This window comes from Homarus americanus, unplaced genomic scaffold, assembly GCF_018991925.1.
Source record: "Homarus americanus isolate GMGI-L3 unplaced genomic scaffold, GMGI_Hamer_2.0 scaffold2539, whole genome shotgun sequence".
NCBI classification, from domain to species: domain Eukaryota; kingdom Metazoa; phylum Arthropoda; class Malacostraca; order Decapoda; family Nephropidae; genus Homarus; species Homarus americanus.
Window position 1 is genome coordinate 6155833 of NW_024725489.1, and position 26898 is coordinate 6182730.

The 26898-nt window shown below is 64.0% G+C and overlaps 7 protein-coding genes across 7 annotated transcripts in view; 5 read left to right on the forward strand and 2 right to left on the reverse strand.

The window, feature by feature from the left end:
• Window positions 1–2618: 2618 nt before the first annotated feature.
• LOC121865113 (basic salivary proline-rich protein 1-like) lies at window positions 2619–5442 on the forward strand. The gene is made up of 4 exons (XM_042364441.1): window positions 2619–3047; window positions 3501–3928; window positions 4047–4554; window positions 5008–5442. The coding sequence occupies exons 1-4, from the start codon at window positions 2619–2621 to the stop codon at window positions 5440–5442; spliced, it is 1800 nt and encodes a 599-aa protein (XP_042220375.1).
• Window positions 5443–5448: 6 nt separating this feature from the next.
• LOC121865114 (proline-rich proteoglycan 2-like) lies at window positions 5449–6176 on the reverse strand. Its single transcript, XM_042364442.1, has 2 exons — window positions 5973–6176; window positions 5449–5706 (listed from the first exon to the last, which is right to left on the reverse strand). Exons 1-2 carry the CDS (start codon window positions 6174–6176, stop codon window positions 5449–5451), a joined length of 462 nt encoding a protein of 153 aa, XP_042220376.1.
• A 1688-nt stretch (window positions 6177–7864) lies between these two features.
• On the forward strand, window positions 7865–9849 carry LOC121865115 (translation initiation factor IF-2-like). Its single transcript, XM_042364443.1, has 3 exons — window positions 7865–8089; window positions 8373–9068; window positions 9385–9849. The coding sequence occupies exons 1-3, from the start codon at window positions 7865–7867 to the stop codon at window positions 9847–9849; spliced, it is 1386 nt and encodes a 461-aa protein (XP_042220377.1).
• A 2821-nt stretch (window positions 9850–12670) lies between these two features.
• Window positions 12671–16456, forward strand: LOC121865116 (collagen alpha-1(I) chain-like). Its single transcript, XM_042364444.1, has 6 exons — window positions 12671–12771; window positions 12809–13397; window positions 13851–14278; window positions 14397–14994; window positions 15300–15727; window positions 15847–16456. Exons 1-6 carry the CDS (start codon window positions 12671–12673, stop codon window positions 16454–16456), a joined length of 2754 nt encoding a protein of 917 aa, XP_042220378.1.
• A 714-nt stretch (window positions 16457–17170) lies between these two features.
• Window positions 17171–20118, forward strand: LOC121865117 (basic salivary proline-rich protein 1-like). The gene is made up of 4 exons (XM_042364445.1): window positions 17171–17257; window positions 18319–18746; window positions 18816–19341; window positions 19795–20118. Exons 1-4 carry the CDS (start codon window positions 17171–17173, stop codon window positions 20116–20118), a joined length of 1365 nt encoding a protein of 454 aa, XP_042220379.1.
• Window positions 20119–21625: 1507 nt separating this feature from the next.
• LOC121865118 (collagen alpha-1(III) chain-like) lies at window positions 21626–25417 on the forward strand. The gene is made up of 6 exons (XM_042364446.1): window positions 21626–21726; window positions 21885–22363; window positions 22707–22952; window positions 23495–23850; window positions 24261–24688; window positions 24808–25417. Exons 1-6 carry the CDS (start codon window positions 21626–21628, stop codon window positions 25415–25417), a joined length of 2220 nt encoding a protein of 739 aa, XP_042220380.1.
• A 989-nt stretch (window positions 25418–26406) lies between these two features.
• Window positions 26407–26898, reverse strand: part of LOC121865120 (small nuclear ribonucleoprotein-associated protein B'-like) — a 1629-nt gene continuing 1137 nt past the window's right edge. Inside the window, exon 2 of the mRNA XM_042364447.1 lies at window positions 26407–26887. Coding sequence (XP_042220381.1) covers window positions 26407–26887 — 481 coding nt within the window. The remainder of the gene's footprint in view (window positions 26888–26898) is intronic.

Genomic DNA, 26898 nt, shown 5'->3' on the forward strand with positions numbered 1-26898 from the left:
GAGGTGGGAGGGAGGGTGAGGTGGAAGGAGGGAGGTGGGGTGGAAGGGAGGTGGGGTGGAAGGGGAGGGAGGGGTGGGGTGCAGGATAGAGGGTTGAGGGTACAGAGAGAGAGAGGGGTGAGGTGCAGGATAGAAGGAGGTGAGGTGGAAGGGAGGGAGGGGTGAGGTGCAGGACAGAGGGAGGGTTGAGGTGCAGGAGAGGGAGGGGTGAGGTGGAAGGGAGGGAGGTGGTGAGGTGCAGGATAGGGGAGGGTGAGGTGGAAAGGAAGAAGAAAGGGTGAAGTGAAGGAGACAGGAGTGTGTGAGTATAAGGGTGAGGGCAGAATGAGGGTGAAAAGGGAGTAGTGGCGTGGATTGCAAAGAGAGCTGAGGAGTAGTAAGGGGGCATGGATGACGTGGGGGAGGAGATGGGGAGGGAAGGGGAGTGAGAGAAAGTAGACGAGGAGAGAGGGCGGGGGGATAATAAATAGAGTGAATGACATTGAGGGAGTGAGGGACGGAGGAGGGTGAAGGGGGTGAAATGTGGGGGGTGGAGGTGAATGAGTGGGCTAGTGGAGGGATCTAGGATGAGGGGCGAGGGGAAAGGCTATGGCATAAGGGGGCGTGTGAGGGTTCTGCGTAAGGGAGGTGTGTGGGAGGGGCGTGTTTACGGGCGTGTTGGAGGATATAAAGGGATTATGTGATGGGGCGTGTGAGGAGGGAGGCGTGTGAGGAGGAGGCGTGTGGGAAGGCGTGTGGGGGCGTGTGAGGGAGGCGTGTAAGGAGGCGTGTGAGAGAAGGCGTGGAGGAGGAGGAGGCGTGTAAGGAAGGCGTGTGAGAGAGGGAGGAAGAAGATGTGTGGGAGGGGAGTACAAGGGGGGCATACGAGGGGCGTGTGAAGTGTGGCATGTGAGGAAGACGTACGAGGCGTGCGTAGGGAAGTCCAGGAGGGTCCTGGGGGGGAAGGGGGGCACCGGTCACCATTGGGAAAGTACCCGGGGGCTCACCCACCCCTGAGAGGGTCCCTGGGGCCGTCACCGCCCTTAAAAGGCCCCTGTGGGCGCCGCTGCCGCTGGCTGAGCCCCCAGCGGCTCTAAAGCCCCAGAAGGGCCCCCTGGGCTCAACGCCCCTGTGGGAGGGTCCCTGAGGGCACCACCGCCCCTGGAAGGGTCGCTGGGGGCTCCTCTTCCCTTGGGAGGGCCCCTGGGGGCGCCGTGAACCCTGAGAGGGTTCCCTGGGGGCTCCGCCGTCGCTGGGACGGCCCATTTCATGAGGGGGGGGGGGGGATGTACTCCCAGGGGACTTCCCAAAGGCGGTGGAGACCCCAGGGGCCCTCCCAGGGTGCTCTAACAGGGGCGGTGGCATTCCCAGGGTAGCTCCCAGGGGCGACTGTGCCCCCAGCGGCCCTACCAAATGAAGAGGTGCCCCCAAAGATCCTCCCAAGGGCAGTCGCGACCCCGAGGTCCTTGTCAGGGGCCCTGCCAGGGGCTGTGCCGACCCAGGGTCCACTTCCATGGGACATGGCGCCCCCATGGGCCGTTCCAAGGGCGGCGGCACCACCAAGACCCTCCCAAAATTGGCGGGGCTCCCAGGTGACTTGCCAGGGGATTTAGCACCCCCAGCGCCTTTTCCAGGGGCAGCGGCGTTCCCAGGGGCCCTCCCAAAGGTGGCAGAGCCCCCAGGGGCTCTATTAGAGGCGTCCCCTCAAAGGGATCCAATAGCTTCCTTGGTTGTGGTGTCGTACATATTGCATACGTCCAGCAATCCCTTACTTAACTGTGATTGGTGGACTAAAATGTAAATATACCAAATAACAGCCAATAGGAGAACAGAGCAGTCAGTCAGCACAACACCCCAACTTATGTTTTCCTGTTCGATATTTATTCTCCTTTGCATTGTTCATGAGGAAGATGATACTGGAAATGTTGTGGGCGGTGTATTTATTTAACGTCATATCTCCCATTGTTCTAAATAGTGCAGAACCAACTGCCCCAGGGGCCCTACGGGGTCAGCATTCCCTGGAGCCCTCCCATTTGCCCTAACAGGTGCGACGCTCGCAAGGGCATTCCCAGGGGCAACAGAGCACCCAGCGGCCCTTCCACGAGCAGTGGCTTCCCCAAGGGCCCAACTTAGGGTTGCCGGCGCTCCCCGGGCCCCTCTCAGGGGCAACGGCGCCCCCAGGGGTCCCTGTCAGGGGCTGTGGTATCCTCAGGGCCTCTTCCAGAGGCTCTGGCGTCCCCAGGGCCCTCCTAGGGGCGGCGGCGCTCCCTGGGACATTCCCAAGAGCAGCGGGTCGTCTGGGGCTCTCCTTAGGGGTGGATATGCTCTCCTGGACCCTCTCAGGGGCAGCGACGCCCCAAGGGACCCATGACATGGGCTGTGACGTCCCAAGCGGCCCTATTAAGGGCAATGGCGCCCAGGGGTCCTTCCAGTGGCGTGGACGCTCCCAAGGGACCTCCCAGATGCTGAGGTGGTACTAGGAGCCCTCACAAGGGTGGCGGCGCCTTTAGGAGCCCTACCACAGGAGGCGGGTTCTCCTTAGGGGTGGCGGCGATCCCAGGGACCCTGCCAGGGGCAGTGGCGCCCCCAATGTCCCACCATTGGCCGGCGAACCTGCAAGGACCCTCCCAGGGGTGGTGATGGCCCCAAGAGCCTTCCAGGGGCGACGGCGCACCCGGGGGCCTTACCAGGGACGGCAGCACCTCCATGGGCCCTCTCTATGGGTGGCAACGTCCCTAGAGGCCCTTTTCAAGGCCGGCGGTGCCTCCAAAGACCCTCCCAAGGGCAGTCGTGACCCCAAGGGCCCTGCCAGGGGCGGCGACGCTCCCAGGAGCCCTGCCTGGGGCGGCATCGCCTGCAAGGGCACTTTCAGGGAAGGTGGAGCCCCAATAGGCCCTGCCAGAGGCTGTAGCACTCCCAAGGCCTCTTCCAGGGGCTGTGGCGCCCCCAGGTCTCTCTCAGGAGCAGCGGCGCCCTCAAGGGCCCTCCCAAAAGCGGCGGATCCCTTAGGGGCCCTACCATTAGCTGTGGCACCCCCAGGACCTCTTCCAGGAACTGTGGAGTCCCCCGTGCCCTCCCAAGGGCGGCGGCGCCCCCTGGGGCCCTCCCACGGTTGGTGGGGCTCCCAGGGGCCCTCCCAGAGGCGGCGGCGATCCCAGGGGCCCTATTAGAGGCGGCCCCTCGCAGGATCCCTTTTGCTTCCTTGGTTGTGGTGTCGTACATATTGCGTACGAACAGCAATCCCTTACTTAACTGTGATTGGTGGACTAAAATGTAAATCCACCAAATAACAGCCAATAGGAGAACAGAGCAGTCAGTCAGCATAACACCCCAACTTATGTTTTCCTGTTCGATATTTATTCTCCTTCACATTGTTCATGAGGAAGATGATACTGGAAATGTTGTGGGCGGTGTATTTATTTAACGTCATATCTCCCATTGTTCTAAATAGTGCAGAACCAACTGCCCCAGGGGCCCTACGGGGTCAGCACTCCCTGGAGCCCTCCCATTTGCCCTAACAGGTGCGGCGCTCGCAGGGGCATTCCCAGGGGCAACAGCGCACCCAGCGGCCCTTCCAGGGGCAGTGGCTTCCCCAAGGGCCCAACTTAGGGGTGCCGGCGCTCCCCGGGGCCCTCTCAGGGGCAACGGCGGCCACAGGTGTCCCTGTCAGGGGCTGTGGTATCCTCAGGGCCTATTCCAGAGGGTCTGGCGTCCGCAGGGTCCTCCTAGGCGCGGCGGCGCCCCGTGGGGCCCTCCCAAGGGCAGCAGGGCCCCTGGGGCTCTCCTTTGGGGTGGAGAAGCTCTCCTGGACCCTCTCAAGGGCAGCGACGCCCCAAGGGGCCCCTGACATGGGCTGTGACGTCTCAAGGGGCCCTATTAGGGCGATGGCGCCCCAGGAGTCTTCCAAGGGGCGTGGACGCTCCCAAGGGACCTCCCAGATGCTGAGGCGGTACTAGGAGCCCTCACAAGGGTGGCGGCGTCTTTAGGGGCCCTACCACGGGAGGCGGGTCCTCCTTAGGGGTGGCGGCAATCCCAGGGACCCTGCCAGGGGCAGTGGCCCCCCCCAGGGGCCATCCCACGGGTGGGGGCGCCCCCAAAGTCCCACCATTGGCCGGCGAACCTGCAAGGACCCTCCCAGGGGTGGTGGTGGCCCCACGAGCCTTCCAGGGGCGACGGCGCACCCGGGGGCCTTACCAGGGACGGCAGCACCCCCATGGGCCCTCTCTATGGGTGGCAACGTCCCTAGAGGCCCTTTTCAAGGCCGGCGGTGCCTCCAAAGACCCTCCCAAGGGCAGTCGTGACCCCAAGGGCCCTGCCAGGGGCGGCGACGCTCCCAGGAGCCCTGCCTGGGGCGGCATCGCCTGCAAGGGCACTTTCAGGGAAGGTGGAGCCCCAATAGGCCCTGCCAGAGGCTGTAGCACTCCCAAGGCCTCTTCCAGGGGCTGTGGCGCCCCCAGGTCTCTCTCAGGAGCAGCGGCGCCCTCAAGGGCCCTCCCAAAAGCGGCGGATCCCTTAGGGGCCCTACCATTAGCTGTGGCACCCCCAGGACCTCTTCCAGGAACTGTGGAGTCCCCCGTGCCCTCCCAAGGGCGGCGGCGCCCCCTGGGGCCCTCCCACGGTTGGTGGGGCTCCCAGGGGCCCTCCCAGAGGCGGTGGCGATCCCAGGGGCCCTATTAGAGGCGGCCCCTCACAGGATCCCTTTTGCTTCCTTAGTTGTGGTGTCGTACATATTGCGTCCGAACAGCAATCCCTTACTTAACTGTGATTGGTGGACTAAAATGTAAATCCACCAAATAACAGCCAATAGGAGAACAGAGCAGTCAGTCAGCATCACACCCCAACTTATGTTTTCCTGTTCGATATTTATTCTCCTTCACATTGTTCATGAGGAAGATGATACTGGAAATGTTGTGGGCGGTGTATTTATTTAACGTCATATCTCCCATTGTTCTAAATAGTGCAGAACCAACTGCCCCAGGGGCCATACAGGGTCAGCACTCCCTGGAGCCCTCCCATTTGCCCTAACAGGTGCGGCGCTCGCAGGGGCATTCCCAGGGGCAACAGCGCACCCAGCGGCCCTTCCAGGGGCAGTGGCTTCCCCAAGTGCCCAACTTAGGGGTGCCGGCGCTCCCCGGGGCCCTCTCAGGGGCAACGGCGGCCACAGGTGTCCCTGTCAGGAGCTGTGGTATCCTCAGGGCCTATTCCAGAGGGTCTGGCGTCTGCAGGGTCCTCCTAGGCGCGGGGGCGCCCCGTGGGGCCCTCCCAAGGGCAGCAGGGCCCCTGGGGCTCTCCTTTGGGGTGGAGAAGCTCTCCTGGACCCTCTCAAGGGCAGCGACGCCCCAAGGGGCCCCTGACATGGGCTGTGACGTCTCAAGGGGCCCTATTAGGGCGATGGCGCACCAGGAGTCTTCCAAGGGGCGTGGACGCTCCCAAGGGACCTCCCAGATGCTAAGGCGATACTAGGAGCCCTCACAAGGGTGGCGGCGTCTTTAGGGGCCCTACCACGGGAGGCGGGTCCTCCTTAGGGGTGGCGGCAATCCCAGGGACCCTGCCAGGGTGCAGTGGCCCCCCAGAACCATACCATGGGTGGGGGCGCTGAGAATCCACCATTGTGGGCAGACCTGGGGTCCTCCCAGGGTGGTGGTGGCCCCCACCTGAGCCTTCCAGGGGCGGCGTGGCGCAGGTGCCACCAGGGATGGGCACTTTGGGCCTCTGGGTGGCAGCATCCTAGAGAGACCCTTTTCAGGAGCTGGCAGTGCTCAGGCCTCAGGGCAGTCGTGACCCAAGGGCTGCCAAGTGGCGCTCCCAGGGCCTGCCTGGGGCGGCATCGCCTGCAGGGGCTTTCAGGGAAGGTGGAGCCCCAATAGGCCCTGCCAGAAGCTGTAGCACTCCCAAGGCCTCTTACAGGGGCTGTGGCGTCCCCAGGTCTCTCTCAGGAGCAGCGGCGCCCTCAAGGGCCCTCCCAAAAGCGGTGGATCCCTTAGGGGCCCTACCATTAGCTGTGGCACCCCCAGGACCTCTTCCAGGAACTGTGGAGTCCCCCGTGCCCTCCCAAGGGCGGCGGCGCCCCCTGGTGCCCTCCCACGGTTGGTGGGGCTCCCAGGGGCCTTCCCAGAGGCGGCGGCGATCCCAGGGGCCCTATTAGAGGTCGCCCCTCGCAGGATCCCTTTTGCTTCCTTGGTTGTGGTGTCGTACATATTGCGTACGAACAGCAATCCCTTACTTAACTGTGATTGGTGGACTAAAATGTAAATCCACCAAATAACAGCCAATAGGAGAACAGAGCAGTCAGTCAGCATAACACCCCAACTTATGTTTTCCTGTTCGATATTTATTCTCCTTCACATTGTTCATGAGGAAGATGATACTGGAAATGTTGTGGGCGGTGTATTTATTTAACGTCATATCTCCCATTGTTCTAAATAGTGCAGAACCAACTGACCCAGGGGCCCTACGGGGTCAGCACTCCCTGGAGCCCTCCCATTTGCCCTAACAGGTGCGGCGCTCGCAGGGGCATTCCCAGGGGCAACAGCGCACCCAGCGGCCCTTCCAGGGGCAGTGGCTTCCCCAAGGGCCCAACTTAGGGATGCCGGCGCTCCCCGGGGCCCTCTCAGGGGCAACAGCGGCCACAGGTGTCCCTGGCAGGGGCTGTGGTATCCTCAGGGCCTATTCCAGAGGGTCTGGCGTCCGCAGGGTCCTCCTAGGCGCGGCGGCGCCCCGTGGGGCCCTCCCAAGGGCAGCAGGGCCCCTGGGGCTCTCCTTTGGTGTGGAGAAGCTCTCCTGGACCCTCTCAAGGGCAGCGACGCCCCAAGGGGCCCCTGACATGGGCTGTGACGTCTCAAGGGGCCCTATTAGGGCGATGGCGCCCCAGGAGTCTTCCAAGGGTGGACCTCCCAGCCCTGCTGGGGTGGCGGCGTCTTTAGGGGCCCCTACCACGGGCAGGTTATGGGGGTGGCAATCCCAGGGACCCTGCCAGGGGGCGTGTGGCCCCCCCAGGGGCCATCCACGGGTGGGGGCGCCCATATCATCCCCACCATTGGCCAGCCACCAGACTCCAGTGGGCAGCCAGGCCTTCCAGGGCGGCCCGCAGGGGCCTTACCAGGGACAGCAGCCCCCCATGGGCCCTCTCTATGGGCAGCCGTCCTAGAGGCCCTTCAAGGCCAGCCGGTGCGTCAGGGCCACTCCCAAGGGCAGTCGTGACCCCAAGGGCCCTGCCAGGGGCGGCGACGCTCCCAAGAGCCCTGCCTGGGGCGGCATCGCCTGCAAGGGCACTTTCAGGGAAGTTGGAGCCCCAATAGGCCCTACCAGAGGCTGTAGCACTCCCAAGGCCTCTTCCAGGGGCTGTGGCGCCCCCAGGTCTCTCTCAGGAGCAGCGGCGCCCTCAAGGGCCCTCCCAAAAGCGGCGGATCCCTTAGGGGCCCTACCATTAGCTGTGGCACCCCCCAGGACCTCTTAAAGGAACTGTGGAGTCCCCCGTGCCCTCTCAAGGGCGGCGGCGCCCCCTGGGGCCCTCCCACGGTTGGTGGGGCTCCCAGGGGCCCTCCCAGAGGCGGCGGCGATCCCAGGGGCCCTATTAGAGGTGGCCCCTCGCAAGATCCCTTTTGCTTCCTTGGTTGTGGTGTCGTACATATTGCGTACGAACAGCAATCCCTTACTTAACTGTGATTGGTGGACTAAAATGTAAATCCACCAAATAACAGCCAATAGGAGAACAGAGCAGTCAGTCAGCATAACACCCCAACTTATGTTTTCCTGTTCGATATTTATTCTCCTTCACATTGTTCATGAGGAAGATGATACTGGAAATGTTGTGGGCGGTGTATTTATTTAACGTCATATCTCCCATTGTTCTAAATAGTGCAGAACCAACTGCCCCAGGGGCCCTATGGGGTCAGCACTCCCTGGAGCCCTCCCATTTGCCCTAACAGGTGCGGCGCTCGCAGGGGCATTCCCAGGGGCAACAGCGCACCCAGCGGCCCTTCCAGGGGCAGTGGCTTCCCCAAGGGCCCAACTTAGGGGTGCCGGCGCTCCCCGGGGCCCTCTCAGGGGCAACGGCGGCCACAGGTGTCCCTGTCAGGGGCTGTGGTATGCTCAGGGCCTATTCCAGAGGGTCTGGCGTCCGCAGGGTCCTCCTAGGCGCGGCGGCGCCCCGTAGGGCCCTCCCAAGGGCAGCAGGGCCCCTGGGGCTCTCCTTTGGGGTGGAGAAGCTCTCCTGGACCCTCTCAAGGGCAGCGACGCCCCAAGGGGCCCCTGACATGGGCTGTGACGTCTCAAGGGGCCCTATTAGGGCGATGGCGCCCCAGGAGTCTTCCAAGGGGCGTGGACGCTCCCAAGGGACCTCCCAGATGCTGAGGCGGTACTAGGAGCCCTCACAAGGGTGGCGGCGCCTTTAGGAGCCCTACCACAGGAGGCGGGTTCTCCTTAGGGGTGGCGGCGATCCCAGGGTCCCTGCCAGGGGCAGTGGCGCCCCCAATGTCCCACCATTGGCCGGCGAACCTGCAAGGACCCTCCCAGGGGTGGTGGTGGCCCCACGAGCCTTCCAGGGGCGACGGCGCACCCGGGGGCCTTACCAGGGACGGCAGCACCCCCATGGGCCCTCTCTATGGGTGGCAACGTCCCTAGAGGCCCTTTTCAAGGCCGGCGGTGCCTCCAAAGACCCTCCCAAGGGCAGTCGTGACCCCAAGGGCCCTGCCAGGGGCGGCGACGCTCCCAGGAGCCCTGCCTGGGGCGGCATCGCCTGCAAGGGCACTTTCAGGGAAGGTGGAGCTCCAATAGGCCCTGCCAGAGGCTGTAGCACTCCCAAGGCCTCTTCCAGGGGCTGTGGCTCCCCCAGGTCTCTCTCAGGAGCAGCGGCGCCCTCAAGGGCCCTCCCAAAAGCGGCGGATCCCTTAGGGGCCCTTTTATTAGCTGTGGCACCCCCCAGGACCTCTTCCAGGAACTGTGGAGTCCCCCGTGCCCTCCCAAGGGCGGCGGCGCCCCCTGGGGCCCTCCCACGGTTGGTGGGGCTCCCAGGGGCCCTCCCAGAGGCGGCGGCGATCCCAGGGGCCCTATTAGAGGCGGCCCCTCGCAGGATCCCTTTTGCTTCCTTGGTTGTGGTGTCGTACATATTGCGTACGAACAGCAATCCCTTACTTAACTGTGATTGGTGGACTAAAATGTAAATCCACCAAATAACAGCCAATAGGAGAACAGAGCAGTCAGTCAGCATAACACCCCAACTTATGTTTTCCTGTTCGATATTTATTCTCCTTCACATTGTTCATGAGGAAGATGACACTGGAAATGTTGTGGGCGGTGTATTTATTTAACGTCATATCTCCCATTGTTCTAAATAGTGCAGAACCAACTGCCCCAGGGGCCATACAGGGTCAGCACTCCCTGGAGCCCTCCCATTTGCCCTAACAGGTGCGGCGCTCGCAGGGGCATTCCCAGGGGCAACAGCGCACCCAGCGGCCCTTCCAGGGGCAGTGGCTTCCCCAAGGGCCCAACTTAGGGGTGCCGGCGCTCCCCGGGGCCCTCTCAGGGGCAACGGCGGCCACAGGTGTCCCTGTCAGGAGCTGTGGTATCCTCAGGGCCTATTCCAGAGGGTCTGGCGTCCGCAGGGTCCTCCTAGGCGCGGGGGCGCCCCGTGGGGCCCTCCCAAGGGCAGCAGGGCCCCTGGGGCTCTCCTTTGGGGTGGAGAAGCTCTCCTGGACCCTCTCAAGGGCAGCGACGCCCCAAGGGGCCCCTGACATGGGCTGTGACGTCTCAAGGGGCCCTATTAGGGCGATGGCGCCCCAGGAGTCTTCCAAGGGGCGTGGACGCTCCCAAGGTACCTCCCAGATGCTTAGGCGGTACGAGGAGCCCTCACAAGGGTGGCGGCGTCTTTAGGGGCCCTACCACGGGAGGCGGGTCCTCCTTAGGGGTGGCGGCAATCCCAGTGACCCTGCCAGGGGCAGTGGCCCCCCCCAGGGGCCATCCCACGGGTGGGGGCGCCCCCAAAGTCCCACCATTGGCCGGCGAACCTGCAAGGACCCTCCCAGGGGTGGTGATGGCCCCACGAGCCTTCCAGGGGCGACGGCGCACCCGGGGGCCTTACCAGGGACGGCAGCACCCCCATGGGCCCTCTCTATGGGTGGCAACGTCCCTAGAGGCCCTTTTCAAGGCCGGCGGTGCCTCCAAAGACCCTCCCAAGGGCAGTCGTGACGCCAAGGGCCCTGCCAGGGGCGGCGAAGGCTCCCAGGAGCCCTGCCTGGGGCGGCATCGCCTGCAAGGGCACTTTCAGGGAAGGTGGAGCCCCAATAGGCCCTGCCAGAGGCTGTAGCACTCCCAAGGCCCTTCCAGGGGCTGCAAGCCCCAGGTCTCTCTCTCAGGAGCAGAGCGGTGCCCTCAAGGCCCTCCCTCCCAAAAGCGGTGATCCCTTAGTCTTACCATTAGCTGTGGCACCCCAGGACCTCGTGGAGTCCTCCATGGCGGCGCCTCAAATTCTCCCACGGTTAGTGGGCCCCAGGCCCTCCTGAGGCGGTACATCCCAGGGCCCCACAGAGGCGGTATTCCCGTGAGGATCCTTTTGCTTCCTTGGTTGTGGTGTCGCACATATTGCGTCCGAACAGCAATCCCTTACTTAACTGTGATTGGTGGACTAAAATGTAAATCCACCAAATAACAGCCAATAGGAGAACAGAGCAGTCAGTCAGCATAACACCCCAACTTATGTTTTCCTGTTCGATATTTATTCTCCTTCACATTGTTCATGAGGAAGATGATACTGGAAATGTTGTGGGCGGTGTATTTATTTAACGTCATATCTCCCATTGTTCTAAATAGTGCAGAACCAACTGCCCCAGGGGCCCTACGGGGTCAGCACTCCCTGGAGCCCTCCCATTTGCCCTAACAGGTGCGGCGCTCGCAGGGGCATTCCCAGGGGCAACAGCGCACCCAGCGGCCCTTCCAGGGGCAGTGGCTTCCCCAAGGGCCCAACTTAGGGGTGCCGGCGCTCCCCGGGGCCCTCTCAGGGGCAACGGCGGCCACAGGTGTCCCTGTCAGGAGCTGTGGTATCCTCAGGGCCTATTCCAGAGGGTCTGGCGTCCGCAGGGTCCTCCTAGGCGCGGGGGCGCCCCGTGGGGCCCTCCCAAGGGCAGCAGGGCCCCTGGGGCTCTCCTTTGGGGTGGAGAAGCTCTCCTGGACCCTCTCAAGGGCAGCGACGCCCCAAGGGGCCCCTGACATGGGCTGTGACGTCTCAAGGGCCCCTATTAGGGCGATGGCGCCCCAGGAGTCTTCCAAGGGGCGTGGACGCTCCCAAGGGACCTCCCAGATGCTGAGGCGGTACAAGGAGCCCTCACAAGGGTGGCGGCGTCTTTAGGAGCCCTACCACGGGAGGCGGGTACTCCTTAGGGGTGGCGGCAATCCCAGGGACCCTGCCAGGGGCAGTGGCCCCCCCCAGGGGCCATCCCACGGGTGGGGGCGCCCCCAAAGTCCCACCATTGGCCGGCGAACCTGCAAGGACCCTCCCAGGGGTGGTGGTGGCCCCACGAGCCTTCCAGGGGCGACGGCGCACCCGGGGCCTTACCAGGGACGGCAGCACCCCCATGGGCCCTCTCTATGGGTGGCAACGTCCCTAGAGGCCCTTTTCAAGGCCGGCGGTGCCTCCAAAGACCCTCCCAAGGGCAGTCGTGACCCCAAGGGCCCAGCCAGGGGCGGCGACGCTCCCAAGAGCCCTGCCTGGGGCGGCATCGCCTGCAAGGGCACTTTCAGGGAAGGTGGAGCCCCAATAGGCCCTGCCAGAGGCTGTAGCACTCTCAAGGCGCCCCCAGGTCTCTCTCAGGAGCAGCGGCGCCCTCAAGGGCCCTCCCAAAAGCGGCGGATCCCTTAGGGGCCTTACCATTAGCTGTGGCACACCCAGGACCTCTTCCAGGAACTGTGGAGTCCCCCGTGCCCTCCCAAGGACGGCGGCGCCCCCTGGGGCCCTCCCACGGTTGGTGGGGCTCCCAGGGGCCCTCCCAGAGGCGGCGGCGATCCCAGGGGCCCTATTAGAGGCGGCCCCTCGCAGGATCCCTTTTGCTTCCTTGGTTGTGGTGTCGTACATATTGCGTACGAACAGCAATCCCTTACTTAACTGTGATTGGTGGACTAAAATGTAAATCCACCAAATAACAGCCAATAGGAGAACAGAGCAGTCAGTCAGCACAACACCCCCAACTTATGTTTTCCTGTTCGATATTTATTCTCCTTCACATTGTTCATGAGGAAAATGATACTGGAAATGTTGTGGGCGGTGTATTTATTTAACGTCATATCTCCCATTGTTCTAAATAGTGCAGAACCAACTGCCCCAGGGGCCCTACGGGGTCAGCGTTCCCTGGAGCCCTCCCATTTGCCCTAACAGGTGCGACGCTCGCAAGGGCATTCCCAGGGGCAACAGAGCACCCAGCGGCCCTTCCACGGGCAGTGGCTTCCCAAAGGGCCCAACTTAGGGTTGCCGGCGCTCCCCGGGCCACTCTCAGGGGCAACGGCGCCCCCAGGGGTCCCTGTCAGGGGCTGTGGTATCCTCAGGGCCTCTTCCAGAGGCTCTGGCGTCCCCAGGGCCCTCCTAGGGGCGGCGGCGCTCCCTGGGACATTCCCAAGAGCAGCGGGTCGTCTGGGGCTCTCCTTAGAGGTGGATATGCTCTCCTGGACCCTCTCAGGGGCAGCGACGCCCCAAGGGACCCATGACATGGGCTGTGACGTCCCAAGCGGCCCTATTAAGGGCAATGGCGCCCAGGGGTCCTTCCAGGGGCATGGACGCTCCCAAGGGACCTCCCAGATGCTGAGGTGGTACTAGGAGCCCTCACAAGGGTGGCGGCGCCTTTAGGAGCCCTACCACAGGAGGCGGGTTCTCCTTAGGGGTGGCGGCGATCCCAGGGACCCTGCCAGGGGCAGTGGCCCCCCCCAGGGGCCATCCCACGGGTGGGGGCGCCCCCAAAGTCCCACCATTGGCCGGCGAACCTGCAAGGACCCTCCCAGGGGTGGTGGTGGCCCCACGAGCCTTCCAGGGGCGACGGCGCACCCGGGGGCCTTACCAGGGGCGGCAGCACCCCCATGGGCCCTCTCTATGGGTGGCAACGTCCCTAGAGGCCCTTTTCAAGGCCGGCGGTGCCTCCAAAGACCCTCCCAAGGGCAGTCGTGACCCCAAGGGCCCTGCCAGGGGCGGCGACGCTCCCAAGAGCCCTGCCTGGGGCGGCATCGCCTGCAAGGGCACTTTCAGGGAAGGTGGAGCCCCAATAGGCCCTGCCAGAGGCTGTAGCACTCCCAAGGCCTCTTCCAGGGGCTGTGGCGCCCCCAGGTCTCTCTCAGGAGCAGCGGCGCCCTCAAGGGCCCTCCCAAAAGCGGCGGATCCCTTAGGGGCCCTACCATTAGCTGTGGCACCCCCAGGACCTCTTCCAGGAACTGTGGAGTCCCCCGTGCCCTCCCAAGGGCGGCGGCGCCCCCTGGGGCCCTCCCACGGTTGGTGGGGCTCCCAGGGGCCCTCCCAGAGGCGGTGGCGATCCCAGGGGCCCTATTAGAGGCGGCCCCTCACAGGATCCCTTTTGCTTCCTTAGTTGTGGTGTCGTACATATTGCGTCCGAACAGCAATCCCTTACTTAACTGTGATTGGTGGACTAAAATGTAAATCCACCAAATAACAGCCAATAGGAGAACAGAGCAGTCAGTCAGCATCACACCCCAACTTATGTTTTCCTGTTCGATATTTATTCTCCTTCACATTGTTCATGAGGAAGATGATACTGGAAATGTTGTGGGCGGTGTATTTATTTAACGTCATATCTCCCATTGTTCTAAATAGTGCAGAACCAACTGCCCCAGGGGCCCTACGGGGTCAGCACTCCCTGGAGCCCTCCCATTTGCCCTAACAGGTGCGGCGCTCGCAGGGGCATTCCCAGGGGCAACAGCGCACCCACCGGCCCTTCCAGGGGCAGTGGCTTCCCCAAGGGCCCAACTTAGGGGTGCCGGCACTCCCCGGGGCCCTCTCAGGGGCAACGGCGGCCACAGGTGTCCCTGTCAGGGGCTGTGGTATACTCAGGGCCTATTCCAGAGGGTCTGGCGTCTGCAGGGTCCTCCTAGGGGCGGCGGCGCCCCGTAGGGCCCTCCCAAGGGCAGCAGGGCCCCTGGGGTTCTCCTTTGGGGTGGAGAAGCTCTCCTGGACCCTCTCAAGGGCAGCGACGCCCCAAGGGGCCCCTGACATGGGCTGTGACGTCTCAAGGGGCCCTATTAGGGTGATGGCGCCCCAGGAGTCTTCCAAGGGGCGTGGACGCTCCCAAGGGACCTCCCAGATGCTGAGGCGGTACTAGGAGCCCTCACAAGGGTGGCGGCGTCTTTAGGGGCCCTACCACGGGAGGCGGGTCCTCCTTAGGGGTGGCGGCAATCCCAGGGACCCTGCCAGGGGCAGTGGCCCCCCCCAGGGGCCATCCCACGGGTGGGGGCGCCCCCAAAGTCCCACCATTGGCCGGCGAACCTGCAAGGACCCTCCCAGGGGTGGTGGTGGCCCCACGAGCCTTCCAGGGGCGACGGCGCACCCGGGGGCCTTACCAGGAACGGCAGCACCCCCATGGGCCCTCTCTATGGGTGGCAACGTCCCTAGAGGCCCTTTTTAAGGCCGGCGGTGCCTCCAAAGACCCTCCCAAGGGCAGTCGTGACCCCAAGGTCCCTGCCAGGGGCGGCGACGCTCCCAGGAGCCCTGCCTGGGGCGGCATCGCCTGCAAGGGCACTTTCAGGGAAGGTGGAGCCCCAATAGGCCCTGCCAGAGGCTGTAGCACTCCCAAGGCCTCTTCCAGGGGCTGTGGCGCCCCAGGTCTCTCTCAGGAACGCTTGGCGCCCTCAAGGGCCCTCCAAAAGCGGCGTTCAGCAGGGGCCTACCGTGCTGTGGCACCCCCAAGGACTCTTCAGGAACTGCAGGTCCCGTGCCCTCCCAAGGCGGCAGCGCCTGGGAGCCCTCGGGGGTTGGGGATCCTGAGGGCGGCCCCTCACAGGATCCCACTTTGCTTCCTTAGTTGTGGTGTCGTACATATTGCGTCGAACAGCAATCCCTTACTTAACTGTGATTGAGGTGGCTAAATGTAAATCCACCAAATAACAGCCAATAGGAGAACAAGAGCAGTCAGTCAGCATCACACCCCAACTTATGTTTTCCTGTTCGATATTTATTCTCCTTCACATTGTTCATGAGGAAGATGATACTGGAAATGTTGTGGGCGGTGTATTTATTTAACGTCATATCTCCCATTGTTCTAAATAGTGCAGAACCAACTGCCCCAGGGGCCCTACGGGGTCAGCACTCCCTGGAGCCCTCCCATTTGCCCTAACAGGTGCGGCGCTCGCAGGGGCATTCCCAGGGGCAACAGCGCACCCAGCGGCCCTTCCAGGGGCAGTGGCTTCCCCAAGGGCCCAACTTAGGGGTGCCGGCGCTCCCCGGGGCCCTCTCAGGGGCAACGGCGGCCACAGGTGTCCCTGGCAGGGGCTGTGGTATCCTCAGGGCCTATTCCAGAGGGTCTGGCGTCCGCAGGGTCCTCCTAGGCGCGGCGGCGCCCCGTGGGGCCCTCCCAAGGGCAGCAGGGCCCCTGGGGCTTTCCTTTGGGGTGGAGAAGCTCTCCTGGACCCTCTTAAGGGCAGCGACGCCCCAAGGGGCCCCTGACATGGGCTGTGACGTCTCAAGGGGCCCTATTAGGGCGATGGCGCCCCAGGACTCTTCCAAGGGGCGTGGACGCTCCCAAGGGACCTCCCAGATGCTGAGGCGGTATTAGGAGCCCTCACAAGGGTGGCGGCGTCTTTAGGAGCCCTACCACGGGAGGCGGGTCCTCCTTAGGGGTGGCGGCAATCCCAGGGACCCTGCCAGGGGCAGTGGCCCCCCCCCAGGGGCCATCCCACGGGTGGGGGCGCCCCCAAAGTCCCACCATTGGCCGGCGAACCTGCAAGGACCCTCCCAGGGGTGGTGGTGGCCCCACGAGCCTTCCAGGGGCGACGGCGCACCCGGGCGCCTTACCAGGGACGGCAGCACCCCCATGGGCCCTCTCTATGGGTGGCAACGTCCCTAGAGGCCCTTTTCAAGGCCGGCGGTGCCACCAAAGACCCTCCCAAGGGCAGTCGTGACCCCAAGGGCCCTGCCAGGGGCGGCGACGTTCCCAGGAGCCCTGCCTGGGGCGGCATCGCCTGCAAGGGCACTTTCAGGGAAGGAGGAGCCCCAATAGGCCCTGCCAGAGGCTGTAGCACTCCCAAGGCCTCTTCCAGGGGCTGTGGCGCCCCCAGGTCTCTCTCAGGAGCAGCGGCGCCCTCAAGGGCCCTCCCAAAAGCGGCGGATCCCTTAGGGGCCCTACCATTAGCTGTGGCACCCCCAGGACCTCTTCCAGGAACTGTGGAGTCCCCCGTGCCCTCCCAAGGACGGCGGCGCCCCCTGGGGCCCTCCCACGGTTGGTGGGGCTCCCAGGGGCCCTCCCAGAGGCGGCGGCGATCCCAGGGGCCCTATTAGAGGCGGCCCCTCGCAGGATCCCTTTTGCTTCCTTGGTTGTGGTGTCGTACATATTGCGTACGAACAGCAATCCCTTACTTAACTGTGATTGGTGGACTAAAATGTAAATCCACCAAATAACAGCCAATAGGAAAACAGAGCAGTCAGTCAGCACAACACCCCAACTTATGTTTTCCTGTTCGATATTTATTCTCCTTCACATTGTTCATGAGGAAAATGATACTGGAAATGTTGTGGGCGGTGTATTTATTTAACGTCATATCTCCCATTGTTCTAAATAGTGCAGAACCAACTGCCCCAGGGGCCCTACGGGGTCAGCGTTCCCTGGAGCCCTCCCATTTGCCCTAACAGGTGCGACGCTCGCAAGGGCATTCCCAGGGGCAACAGAGCACCCAGCGGCCCTTCCACGGGCAGTGGCTTCCCAAAGGGCCCAACTTAGGGTTGCCGGCGCTCCCCGGGCCACTCTCAGGGGCAACGGCGCCCCCAGGGGTCCCTGTCAGGGGCTGTGGTATCCTCAGGGCCTCTTCCAGAGGCTCTGGCGTCCCCAGGGCCCTCCTAGGGGCGGCGGCGCTCCCTGGGACATTCCCAAGAGCAGCAGGGCCCCTGGGGCTCTCCTTTGGGGTGGAGAAGCTCTCCTGGACCCTCTCAAGGGCAGCGACGCCCCAAGGGGCCCCTGACATGGGATGTGACGTCTCAAGGGGCCCTATTAGGGCGATGGCGCCCCAGGAGTCTTCCAAGGGGCGTGGACGCTCCCGGGCGGTCTCCCAGATGCTGAGGCGGTACTATATTCTACAGCAGGAAGTAAGTGTCTTTAGGAGCCCTACCACAAGAGGCGGGGTCCTTCCTTAGGGGTGGCGGCAATCCCAGGGACCCCTGCCAGGGGCAGTGGCCCCCAGGGGCCAGCCATCCCACGGGTGGGGGCGCCCCAAAGTCCCACACCATTGGCCTAAGTGAACTGCAAGGACCCTCCCAGGGGTGGTGGTGGTGGCCCCACGAGCCTTGCAGGGGAGACGCACTGGGGGCCTTACCAGGGACGGCCGCACCCCATGGGCCCCTCTCTCTCTATGGGTGGCAACCCTAGAGGCCCTTAAGGGCCGGTATGTTGCCTCCAAAGACCCTCCCATGGGTGAAGTCGACCCCAATGGCGTCCTGCTAGGCGGCGACGTTCTCAGGAGCCCCTGCTCATGGCATCGCTCGCAAAGGGCACTTTCAGGGAAGGTGGAGCCCCAATAGGCCCTGCCAGAGGCTGTAGCACTCCCAAGGCCTCTTCCAGGGGCTGTGGCGCCCCCAGGTCTCTCTCAGGAGCAGCGGCGCCCTCAAGGGCCCTCCCAAAAGCGGCGGATCCCTTAGGGGCCCTACCATTAGCTGTGGCACCCCCAGGACCTCTTCCAGGAACTGTGGAGTCCCCCGTGCCCTCCCAAGGACGGCGGCGCCCCCTGGGGCCCTCCCACGGTTGGTGGGGCTCCCAGGGGCCCTCCCAGAGGCGGCGGCGATCCCAGGGGCCCTATTAGAGGCGGCCCCTCGCAGGATCCCTTTTGCTTCCTTGGTTGTGGTGTCGTACATATTGCGTACGAACAGCAATCCCTTACTTAACTGTGATTGGTGGACTAAAATGTAAATCCACCAAATAACAGCCAATAGGAAAACAGAGCAGTCACTCAGCACAACACCCCAACTTATGTTTTCCTGTTCGATATTTATTCTCCTTCACATTGTTCATGAGGAAAATGATACTGGAAATGTTGTGGGCGGTGTATTTATTTAACGTCATATCTCCCATTGTTCTAAATAGTGCAGAACCAACTGCCCCAGGGGCCCTACGGGGTCAGCGTTCCCTGGAGCCCTCCCATTTGCCCTAACAGGTGCGACGCTCGCAAGGGCATTCCCAGGGGCAACAGAGCACCCAGCGGCCCTTCCACGGGCAGTGGCTTCCCAAAGGGCCCAACTTAGGGTTGCCGGCGCTCCCCGGGCCACTCTCAGGGGCAACGGCGCCCCCAGGGGTCCCTGTCAGGGGCTGTGGTATCCTCAGGGCCTCTTCCAGAGGCTCTGGCGTCCCCAGGGCCCTCCTAGGGGCGGCGGCGCTCCCTGGGACATTCCCAAGAGCAGCGGGTCGTCTGGGGCTCTCCTTAGAGGTGGATATGCTCTCCTGGACCCTCTCAGGGGCAGCGACGCCCCAAGGGACCCATGACATGGGCTGTGACGTCCCAAGCGGCCCTATTAAGGGCAATGGCGCCCAGGGGTCCTTCCAGGGGCGTGGACGCTCCCAAGGGACCTCCCAGATGCTGAGGTGGTACTAGGAGCCCTCACAAGGGTGGCGGCGCCTTTAGGAGCCCTACCACAGGAGGCGGGTTCTCCTTAGGGGTGGCGGCGATCCCAGGGACCCTGCCAGGGGCAGTGGCGCCCCCAATGTCCCACCATTGGCCGGCGAACCTGCAAGGACCCTCCCAGGGGTGGTGGTGGCCCCACGAGCCTTCCAGGGGCGACGGCGCACCCGGGGGCCTTACCAGGGACGGCAGCACCCCCATGGGCCCTCTCTATGGGTGGCAACGTCCCTAGAGGCCCTTTTCAAGGCCGGCGGTGCCTCCAAAGACCCTCCCAAGGGCAGTCGTGACCCCAAGGGCCCTGCCAGGGGCGGCGACGCTCCCAGGAGCCCTGCCTGGGGCGGCATCGCCTGCAAGGGCACTTTCAGGGAAGGTGGAGCTCCAATAGGCCCTGCCAGAGGCTGTAGCACTCCCAAGGCCTCTTCCAGGGGCTGTGGCGCCCCCAGGTCTCTCTCAGGAGCAGCGGCGCCCTCAAGGGCCCTCCCAAAAGCGGCGGATCCCTTAGGGGCCCTACCATTAGCTGTGGCACCCCCAGGACCTCTTCCAGGAACTGTGGAGTCCCCCGTGCCCTCCCAAGGGCGGCGGCGCCCCCTGGGGCCCTCCCACGGTTGGTGGGGCTCCCAGGGGCCCTCCCAGAGGCGGCGGCGATCCCAGGGGCCCTATTAGAGGCGGCCCCTCGCAGGATCCCTTTTGCTTCCTTGGTTGTGGTGTCGTACATATTGCGTACGAACAGCAATCCCTTACTTAACTGTGATTGGTGGACTAAAATGTAAATCCACCAAATAACAGCCAATAGGAGAACAGAGCAGTCAGTCAGCATAACACCCCAACTTATGTTTTCCTGTTCGATATTTATTCTCCTTCACATTGTTCATGAGGAAGATGATACTGGAAATGTTGTGGGCGGTGTATTTATTTAACGTCATATCTCCCATTGTTCTAAATAGTGCAGAACCAACTGCCCCAGGGGCCCTACGGGGTCAGCACTCCCTGGAGCCCTCCCATTTGCCCTAACAGGTGCGGCGCTCGCAGGGGCATTCCCAGGGGCAACAGCGCACCCAGCGGCCCTTCCAGGGGCAGTGGCTTCCCCAAGGGCCCAACTTAGGGGTGCCGGCGCTCCCCGGGGCCCTCTCAGGGGCAACGGCGGCCACAGGTGTCCCTGTCAGGGCTGTGGTATCCTCAGGGCCTATTCCAGAGGGTCTGGCGTCGCAGGGTCCTCCTAGGCGCGGCGGCGCCCCGTGGGGCCCTCCCAAGGGCAGCAGGGCCCCTGGGGCTCTCCTTTGGGGTGGAGAAGCTCTCCTGGACCCTCTCAAGGGCAGCGACGCCCCAAGGGGCCCCTGACATGGGCTGTGACGTCTCAAGGGGCCCTATTAGGGCGATGGCGCCCCAGGAGTCTTCCAAGGGGCGTGGACGCTCCCAAGGGACCTCCCAGATGCTGAGGCGGTACTAGGAGCCCTCACAAGGGTGGCGGCGTCTTTAGGGGCCCTACCACGGGAGGCGGGTCCTCCTTAGGGGTGGCGGCAATCCCAGGGACCCTGCCAGGGGCAGTGGCCCCCCCCAGGGGCCATCCCACGGGTGGGGGCGCCCCCAAAGTCCCACCATTGGCCGGCGAACCTGCAAGGACCCTCCCAGGGGTGGTGGTGGCCCCACGAGCCTTCCAGGGGCGACGGCGCACCCGGGGGCCTTACCAGGGACGGCAGCACCCCCATGGGCCCTCTCTATGGGTGGCAACGTCCCTAGAGGCCCTTTTCAAGGCCGGCGGTGCCTCCAAAGACCCTCCCAAGGGCAGTCGTGACCCCAAGGGCCCTGCCAGGGGCGGCGACGCTCCCAGGAGCCCTGCCTGGGGCGGCATCGCCTGCAAGGGCACTTTCAGGGAAGGTGGAGCCCCAATAGGCCCTGCCAGAGGCTGTAGCACTCCCAAGGCCTCTTCCAGGGGCTGTGGCGCCCCAGGTCTCTCTCAGGAGCAGCGGCGCCCTCAAGGGCCCTCCCAAAAGCGGCGGATCCCTTAGGGGCCCTACCATTAGCTGTGGCACCCCCAGGACCTCTTCCAGGAACTGTGGAGTCCCCCGTGCCCTCCCAAGGGCGGCGGCGCCCCCTGGGGCCCTCCCACGGTTGGTGGGGCTCCCAGGGGCCCTCCCAGAGGCGGCGGCGATCCCAGGGGCCCTATTAGAGGCGGCCCCTCGCAGGATCCCTTTTGCTTCCTTGGTTGTGGTGTCGTACATATTGCGTACGAACAGCAATCCCTTACTTAACTGTGATTGGTGGACTAAAATGTAAATCCACCAAATAACAGCCAATAGGAGAACAGAGCAGTCAGTCAGCATAACACCCCAACTTATGTTTTCCTGTTCGATATTTATTCTCCTTCACATTGTTCATGAGGAAGATGATACTGGAAATGTTGTGGGCGGTGTATTTATTTAACGTCATATCTCCCATTGTTCTAAATAGTGCAGAACCAACTGCCCCAGGGGCCCTACGGGGTCAGCACTCCCTGGAGCCCTCCCATTTGCCCTAACAGGTGCGGCGCTCGCAGGGGCATTCCCAGGGGCAACAGCGCACCCAGCGGCCCTTCCACGGGCAGTGGCTTCCCCAAGGGCCCAACTTAGGGTTGCCGGCGCTCCCCGGGCCCCTCTCAGGGGCAACGGCGCCCCCAGGGGTCCCTGTCAGGGGCTGTGGTATCCTCAGGGCCTCTTCCAGAGGCTCTGGCGTCCCCAGGGCCCTCCTAGGGGCGGCGGCGCTCCCTGGGACATTCCCAAGAGCAGCGGGTCGTCTGGGGCTCTCCTTAGGGGTGGATATGCTCTCCTGGACCCTCTCAGGGGCAGCGACGCCCCAAGGGACCCATGACATGGGCTGTGACGTCCCAAGCGGCCCTATTAAGGGCAATGGCGCCCAGGGGTCCTTCCAGGGGCGTGGACGCTCCCAAGGGACCTCCCAGATGCTGAGGTGGTACTAGGAGCCCTCACAAGGGTGGCGGCGCCTTTAGGAGCCCTACCACAGGAGGCGGGTTCTCCTTAGGGGTGGCGGCGATCCCAGGGACCCTGCCAGGGGCAGTGGCGCCCCCAATGTCCCACCATTGGCCGGCGAACCTGCAAGGACCCTCCCAGGGGTGGTGGTGGCCCCACGAGCCTTCCAGGGGCGACGCGCACCCGGGGGCCTTACCAGGGACGGCAGCACCCCCATGGGCCCTCTCTATGGGTGGCAACGTCCCTAGAGGCCCTTTTCAAGGCCGGCGGTGCCTCCAAAGACCCTCCCAAGGGCAGTCGTGACCCCAAGGGCCCTGCCAGGGGCGGCGACGCTCCCAGGAGCCCTGCCTGGGGCGGCATCGCCTGCAAGGGCACTTTCAGGGAAGGTGGAGCCCCAATAGGCCCTGCCAGAGGCTGTAGCACTCCCAAGGCCTCTTCCAGGGGCTGTGGCGCCCCCAGGTCTCTCTCAGGAGCAGCGGCGCCCTCAAGGGCCCTCCCAAAAGCGGCGGATCCCTTAGGGGCCCTACCATTAGCTGTGGCACCCCCAGGACCTCTTCCAGGAACTGTGGAGTCCCCCGTGCCCTCCCAAGGGCGGCGGCGCCCCCTGGGGCCCTCCCACGGTTGGTGGGGCTCCCAGGGGCCCTCCCAGAGGCGGCGGCGATCCCAGGGGCCCTATTAGAGGCGGCCCCTCGCAGGATCCCTTTTGCTTCCTTGGTTGTGGTGTCGTACATATTGCGTACGAACAGCAATCCCTTACTTAACTGTGATTGGTGGACTAAAATGTAAATCCACCAAATAACAGCCAATAGGAGAACAGAGCAGTCAGTCAGCACAACACCCCAACTTATGTTTTCCTGTTCGATATTTATTCTCCTTCACATTGTTCATGAGGAAGATGATACTGGAAATGTTGGGCTGTGTATTTATTTAACGCCATATCTCCCATTGTTCTAAATAGTGCAGAACCAACTGCCCCAGGTCTACGGGCGTCAGGCAGCACTCCTGGAGCCCTCCCATTTGCCCTAACAGGTGCGGGCGCGCAGGGGCATTCCCAGGGGCAACAGCGCACCCAGCGGCCCTTCCAGGGGCAGTGGCTTCCCCAAGGGCCCAACTTAGGGGTGCCGGCGCTCCCCGGGGCCCTCTCAGGGGCAACGGCGGCCACAGGTGTCCCTGTCAGGGGCTGTGGTATCTCAGGGCCTATTCCAGAGGGTCTGGCGTCCGCAGGGTCCTCCTAGGCGCGGCGGCGCCCCGTGGGGCCCTCCCAAGGGCAGCAGGGCCCCTGGGGCTCTCCTTTGGGTGGAGAAGCTCCTGGACCTTCTCTCAAGGGCAGCGACGCCCCAAGGGGCCCTTGACATGGGCTGTGACGTCTCAAGGGGCCCTATTAGGGCGATGGCGCCCCAGGAATCTTCCAAGGGGCGTGGACGCTCCCAAGGGACCTCCCAGATGCTGAGGCGGTACTAGGAGCCCTCACAAGGGTGGCGGCGTCTTTAGGAGCCCTACCACGGGAGGCGGGTCCTCCTTAGGGGTGGCGGCAATCCCAGGGACCCTGCCAGGGGCAGTGGCCCCCCCCCAGGGGCCATCCCACGGGTGGGGGCGCCCCCAAAGTCCCACCATTGGCCGGCGAACCTGCAAAGACCCTCCCAGGGGTGGTGGTGGCCCCACGAGCCTTCCAGGGGCGACGGCGCACCCGGGGCCTTACCAGGGACGGCAGCACCCCCATGGGCCCTCTCTATGGGTGGCAACGTCCCTAGAAGCCCTTTTCAAGGCCGGCGGTGCCTCCAAAGACCCTCCCAAGAGCAGTCGTGACCCCAAGGGCCCTGCCAGGGGCGGCGACGCTCCCAAGAGCCCTGCCTGGGGCGGCATCGCCTGCAAGGGCACTTTCAGGGAAGGTGGAGCCCCAATAGGACCTGCCAGAGGCCTCTTCCAGGGGCTGTGGCACCCCCAGGTCTCTCTCAGGAGCAGCGGCGCCCTCAAGGGCCCTCCCAAAAGCGGCGGATCCCTTAGGGGCCCTACCATTAGCTGTGGCACCCCCCAGGACCTCTTCCAGGAACTGTGGAGTCCCCCGTGCCCTCCCAAGGGCGGCGGCGCCCCCTGGGGCCCTCCCACGGTTGGTGGGGCTCCCAGGGGCCCTCCCAGAGGCAGCGGCGATCCCAGGGGCCCTATTAGAGGCGGCCCCTCACAGGATTCCTTTTGCTTCCTTGGTTGTGGTGTCGTACATATTGCGTACGAACAGCAATCCCTTACTTAACTGTGATTGGTGGACTAAAATGTAAATCCACCAAATAACAGCCAATAGGAGAACAGAGCAGTCAGTCAGCACAACACCCCAACTTATGTTTTCCTGTTCGATATTTATTCTCCTTCACATTGTTCATGAGGAAGATGATACTGGAAATGTTGTGGGCGGTGTATTTATTTAACGTCATATCTCCCATTATTCTAAATAGTGCAGAACCAACTGCCCCAGGGGCCCTACGGGGTCAGCACTCCCTGGAGCCCTCCCATTTGCCCTAACAGGTGCGGCGCTCGCAAGGGCATTCCCAGGGGCAACAGCGCACCCAGCGGCCCTTCCAGGGGCAGTGGCTTCCCCAAGGGCCCAACTTAGGGGTGCCGGCGCTCCCCGGGGCCCTCTCAGGGGCAACGGCGGCCACAGGTGTCCCTGTCAGGGGCTGTGGTATCCTCAGGGCATATTCCAGAGGGTCTGGCGTCCGCAGGGTCGTCCTAGGCGCGGCGGCGCCCCGTGGGGCCCTCCCAAGGGCAGCAGGGCCCCTGGGGCTCTCCTTTGGGGTGGAGAAGCTCTCCTGGACCCTCTCAAGGGCAGCGACGCCCCAAGGGGCCCATGACAAGGGCTGTGACGTCTCAAGGGGCCCTATTAGGGCGATGGCGCCCCAGGAGTCTTCCAAGGGGCGTGGACGCTCCCAAGGGACCTCCCAGATGCTGAGGCGGTACTAGGAGCCCTCACAAGGGTGGCGGCGTCTTTAGGGGCCCTACCACGGGAGGCGGGTCCTCCTTAGGGGTGGCGGCAATCCCAGGGACCCTGCCAGGGGCAGTGGCTCCCCCCCAGGGGCCATCCCACGGGTGGGGGCGCCCCCAAAGTCCCACCATTGGCCGGCGAACCTGCAAGGACCCTCCCAGGGGTGGTGGTGGCCCCACGAGCCTTCCAGGGGCGACGGCGCACCCGGGGGCCTTACCAGGGACGGCAGCACCCCCATGGGCCCTCTCTATGGGTGGCAACGTCCCTAGAGGCCCTTTTCAAGGCCGGCGGTGCCTCCAAAGACCCTCCCAAGGGCAGTCGTGACCCCATGGGCCCTGCCATGGGCGGCGACGCTCCCAGGAGCCCTGCCTGGGGCGGCATCGCCTGCAAGGGCACTTTCAGGGAAGGTGGAGCCCCAATAGGCCCTGCCAGAGGCTGTAGCACTCCCAAGGCCTCTTCCAGGGGCTGTGGCGCCCCCAGGTCTCTCTCAGGAGCAGCGGCGCCCTCAAGGGCCCTCCCAAAAGCGGCGGATCCCTTAGGGGCCCTACCATTAGCTGTGGCACCCCCAGGACCTCTTCCAGGAACTGTGGAGTCCCCCGTGCCCTCCCAAGGGCGGCGGCGCCCCCTGGGGCCCTCCCACGGTTGGTGGGGCTCCCAGGGGCCCTCCCAGAGGCGGCGGCGATCCCAGGGGCCCTATTAGAGGCGGCCCCTCGCAGGATCCCTTTTGCTTCCTTGGTTGTGGTGTCGTACATATTGCGTCCGAACAGCAATCCCTTACTTAACTGTGATTGGTGGACTAAAATGTAAATCCACCAAATAACAGCCAATAGGAGAACAGAGCAGTCAGTCAGCATAACACCCCAACTTATGTTTTCCTGTTCGATATTTATTCTCCTTCACATTGTTCATGAGGAAGATGATACTGGAAATGTTGTGGGCGGTGTATTTATTTAACGTCATATCTCCCATTGTTCTAAATAGTGCAGAACCAACTGCCCCAGGGGCCCTACGGGGTCAGCGTTCCCTGGAGCCCTCCCATTTGCCCTAACAGGTGCGACGCTCGCAAGGGCATTCCCAGGGGCAACAGAGCACCCAGCGGCCCTTCCACGGGCAGTGGCTTCCCCAAGGGCCCAACTTAGGGTTGCCGGCGCTCCCCGGGCCCCTCTCAGGGGCAACGGCGCCCCCAGGGGTCCCTGTCAGGGGCTGTGGTATCCTCAGGGCCTCTTCCAGAGGCTCTGGCGTCCCCAGGGCCCTCCTAGGGGCGGCGGCGCTCCCTGGGACATTCCCAAGAGCAGCGGGTCGTCTGGGGCTCTCCTTAGAGGTGGATATGCTCTCCTGGACCCTCTCAGGGGCAGCGACGCCCCAAGGGACCCATGACATGGGCTGTGACGTCCCAAGCGGCCCTATTAAGGGCAATGGCGCCCAGGGGTCCTTCCAGGGGCGTGGACGCTCCCAAGGGACCTCCCAGATGCTGAGGTGGTACTAGGAGCCCTCACAAGGGTGGCGGCGCCTTTAGGAGCCCTACCACAGGAGGCGGGTTCTCCTTAGGGGTGGCGGCGATCCCAGGGACCCTGCCAGGGGCAGTGGCGCCCCCAATGTCCCACCATTGGCCGGCGAACCTGCAAGGACCCTCCCAGGGGTGGTGGTGGCCCCACGAGCCTTCCAGGGGCGACGGCGCACCCGGGGGCCTTACCAGGGACGGCAGCACCCCCATGGGCCCTCTCTATGGGTGGCAACGTCCCTAGAGGCCCTTTTCGAGGCCGGCGGTGCCTCCAAAGACCCTCCCAAGGGCAGTCGTGACCCCAAGGGCCCTGCCAGGGGCGGCGACGCTCCCAGGAGCCCTGCCTGGGGCGGCATCGCCTGCAAGGGCACTTTCAGGGAAGGTGGAGCTCCAATAGGCCCTGCCAGAGGCTGTAGCACTCCCAAGGCCTCTTCCAGGGGCTGTGGCGCCCCCAGGTCTCTCTCAGGAGCAGCGGCGCCCTCAAGGGCCCTCCCAAAAGCGGCGGATCCCTTAGGGGCCCTACCATTAGCTGTGGCACCCCCCAGGACCTCTTCCACGAACTGTGGAGTCCCCCGTGCCCTCCCAAGGGCGGCGGCGCCCCCTGGGGCCCTCCCACGGTTGGTGGGGCTCCCAGGGGCCCTCCCAGAGGCGGCGGCGATCCCAGGGGCCCTATTAGAGGC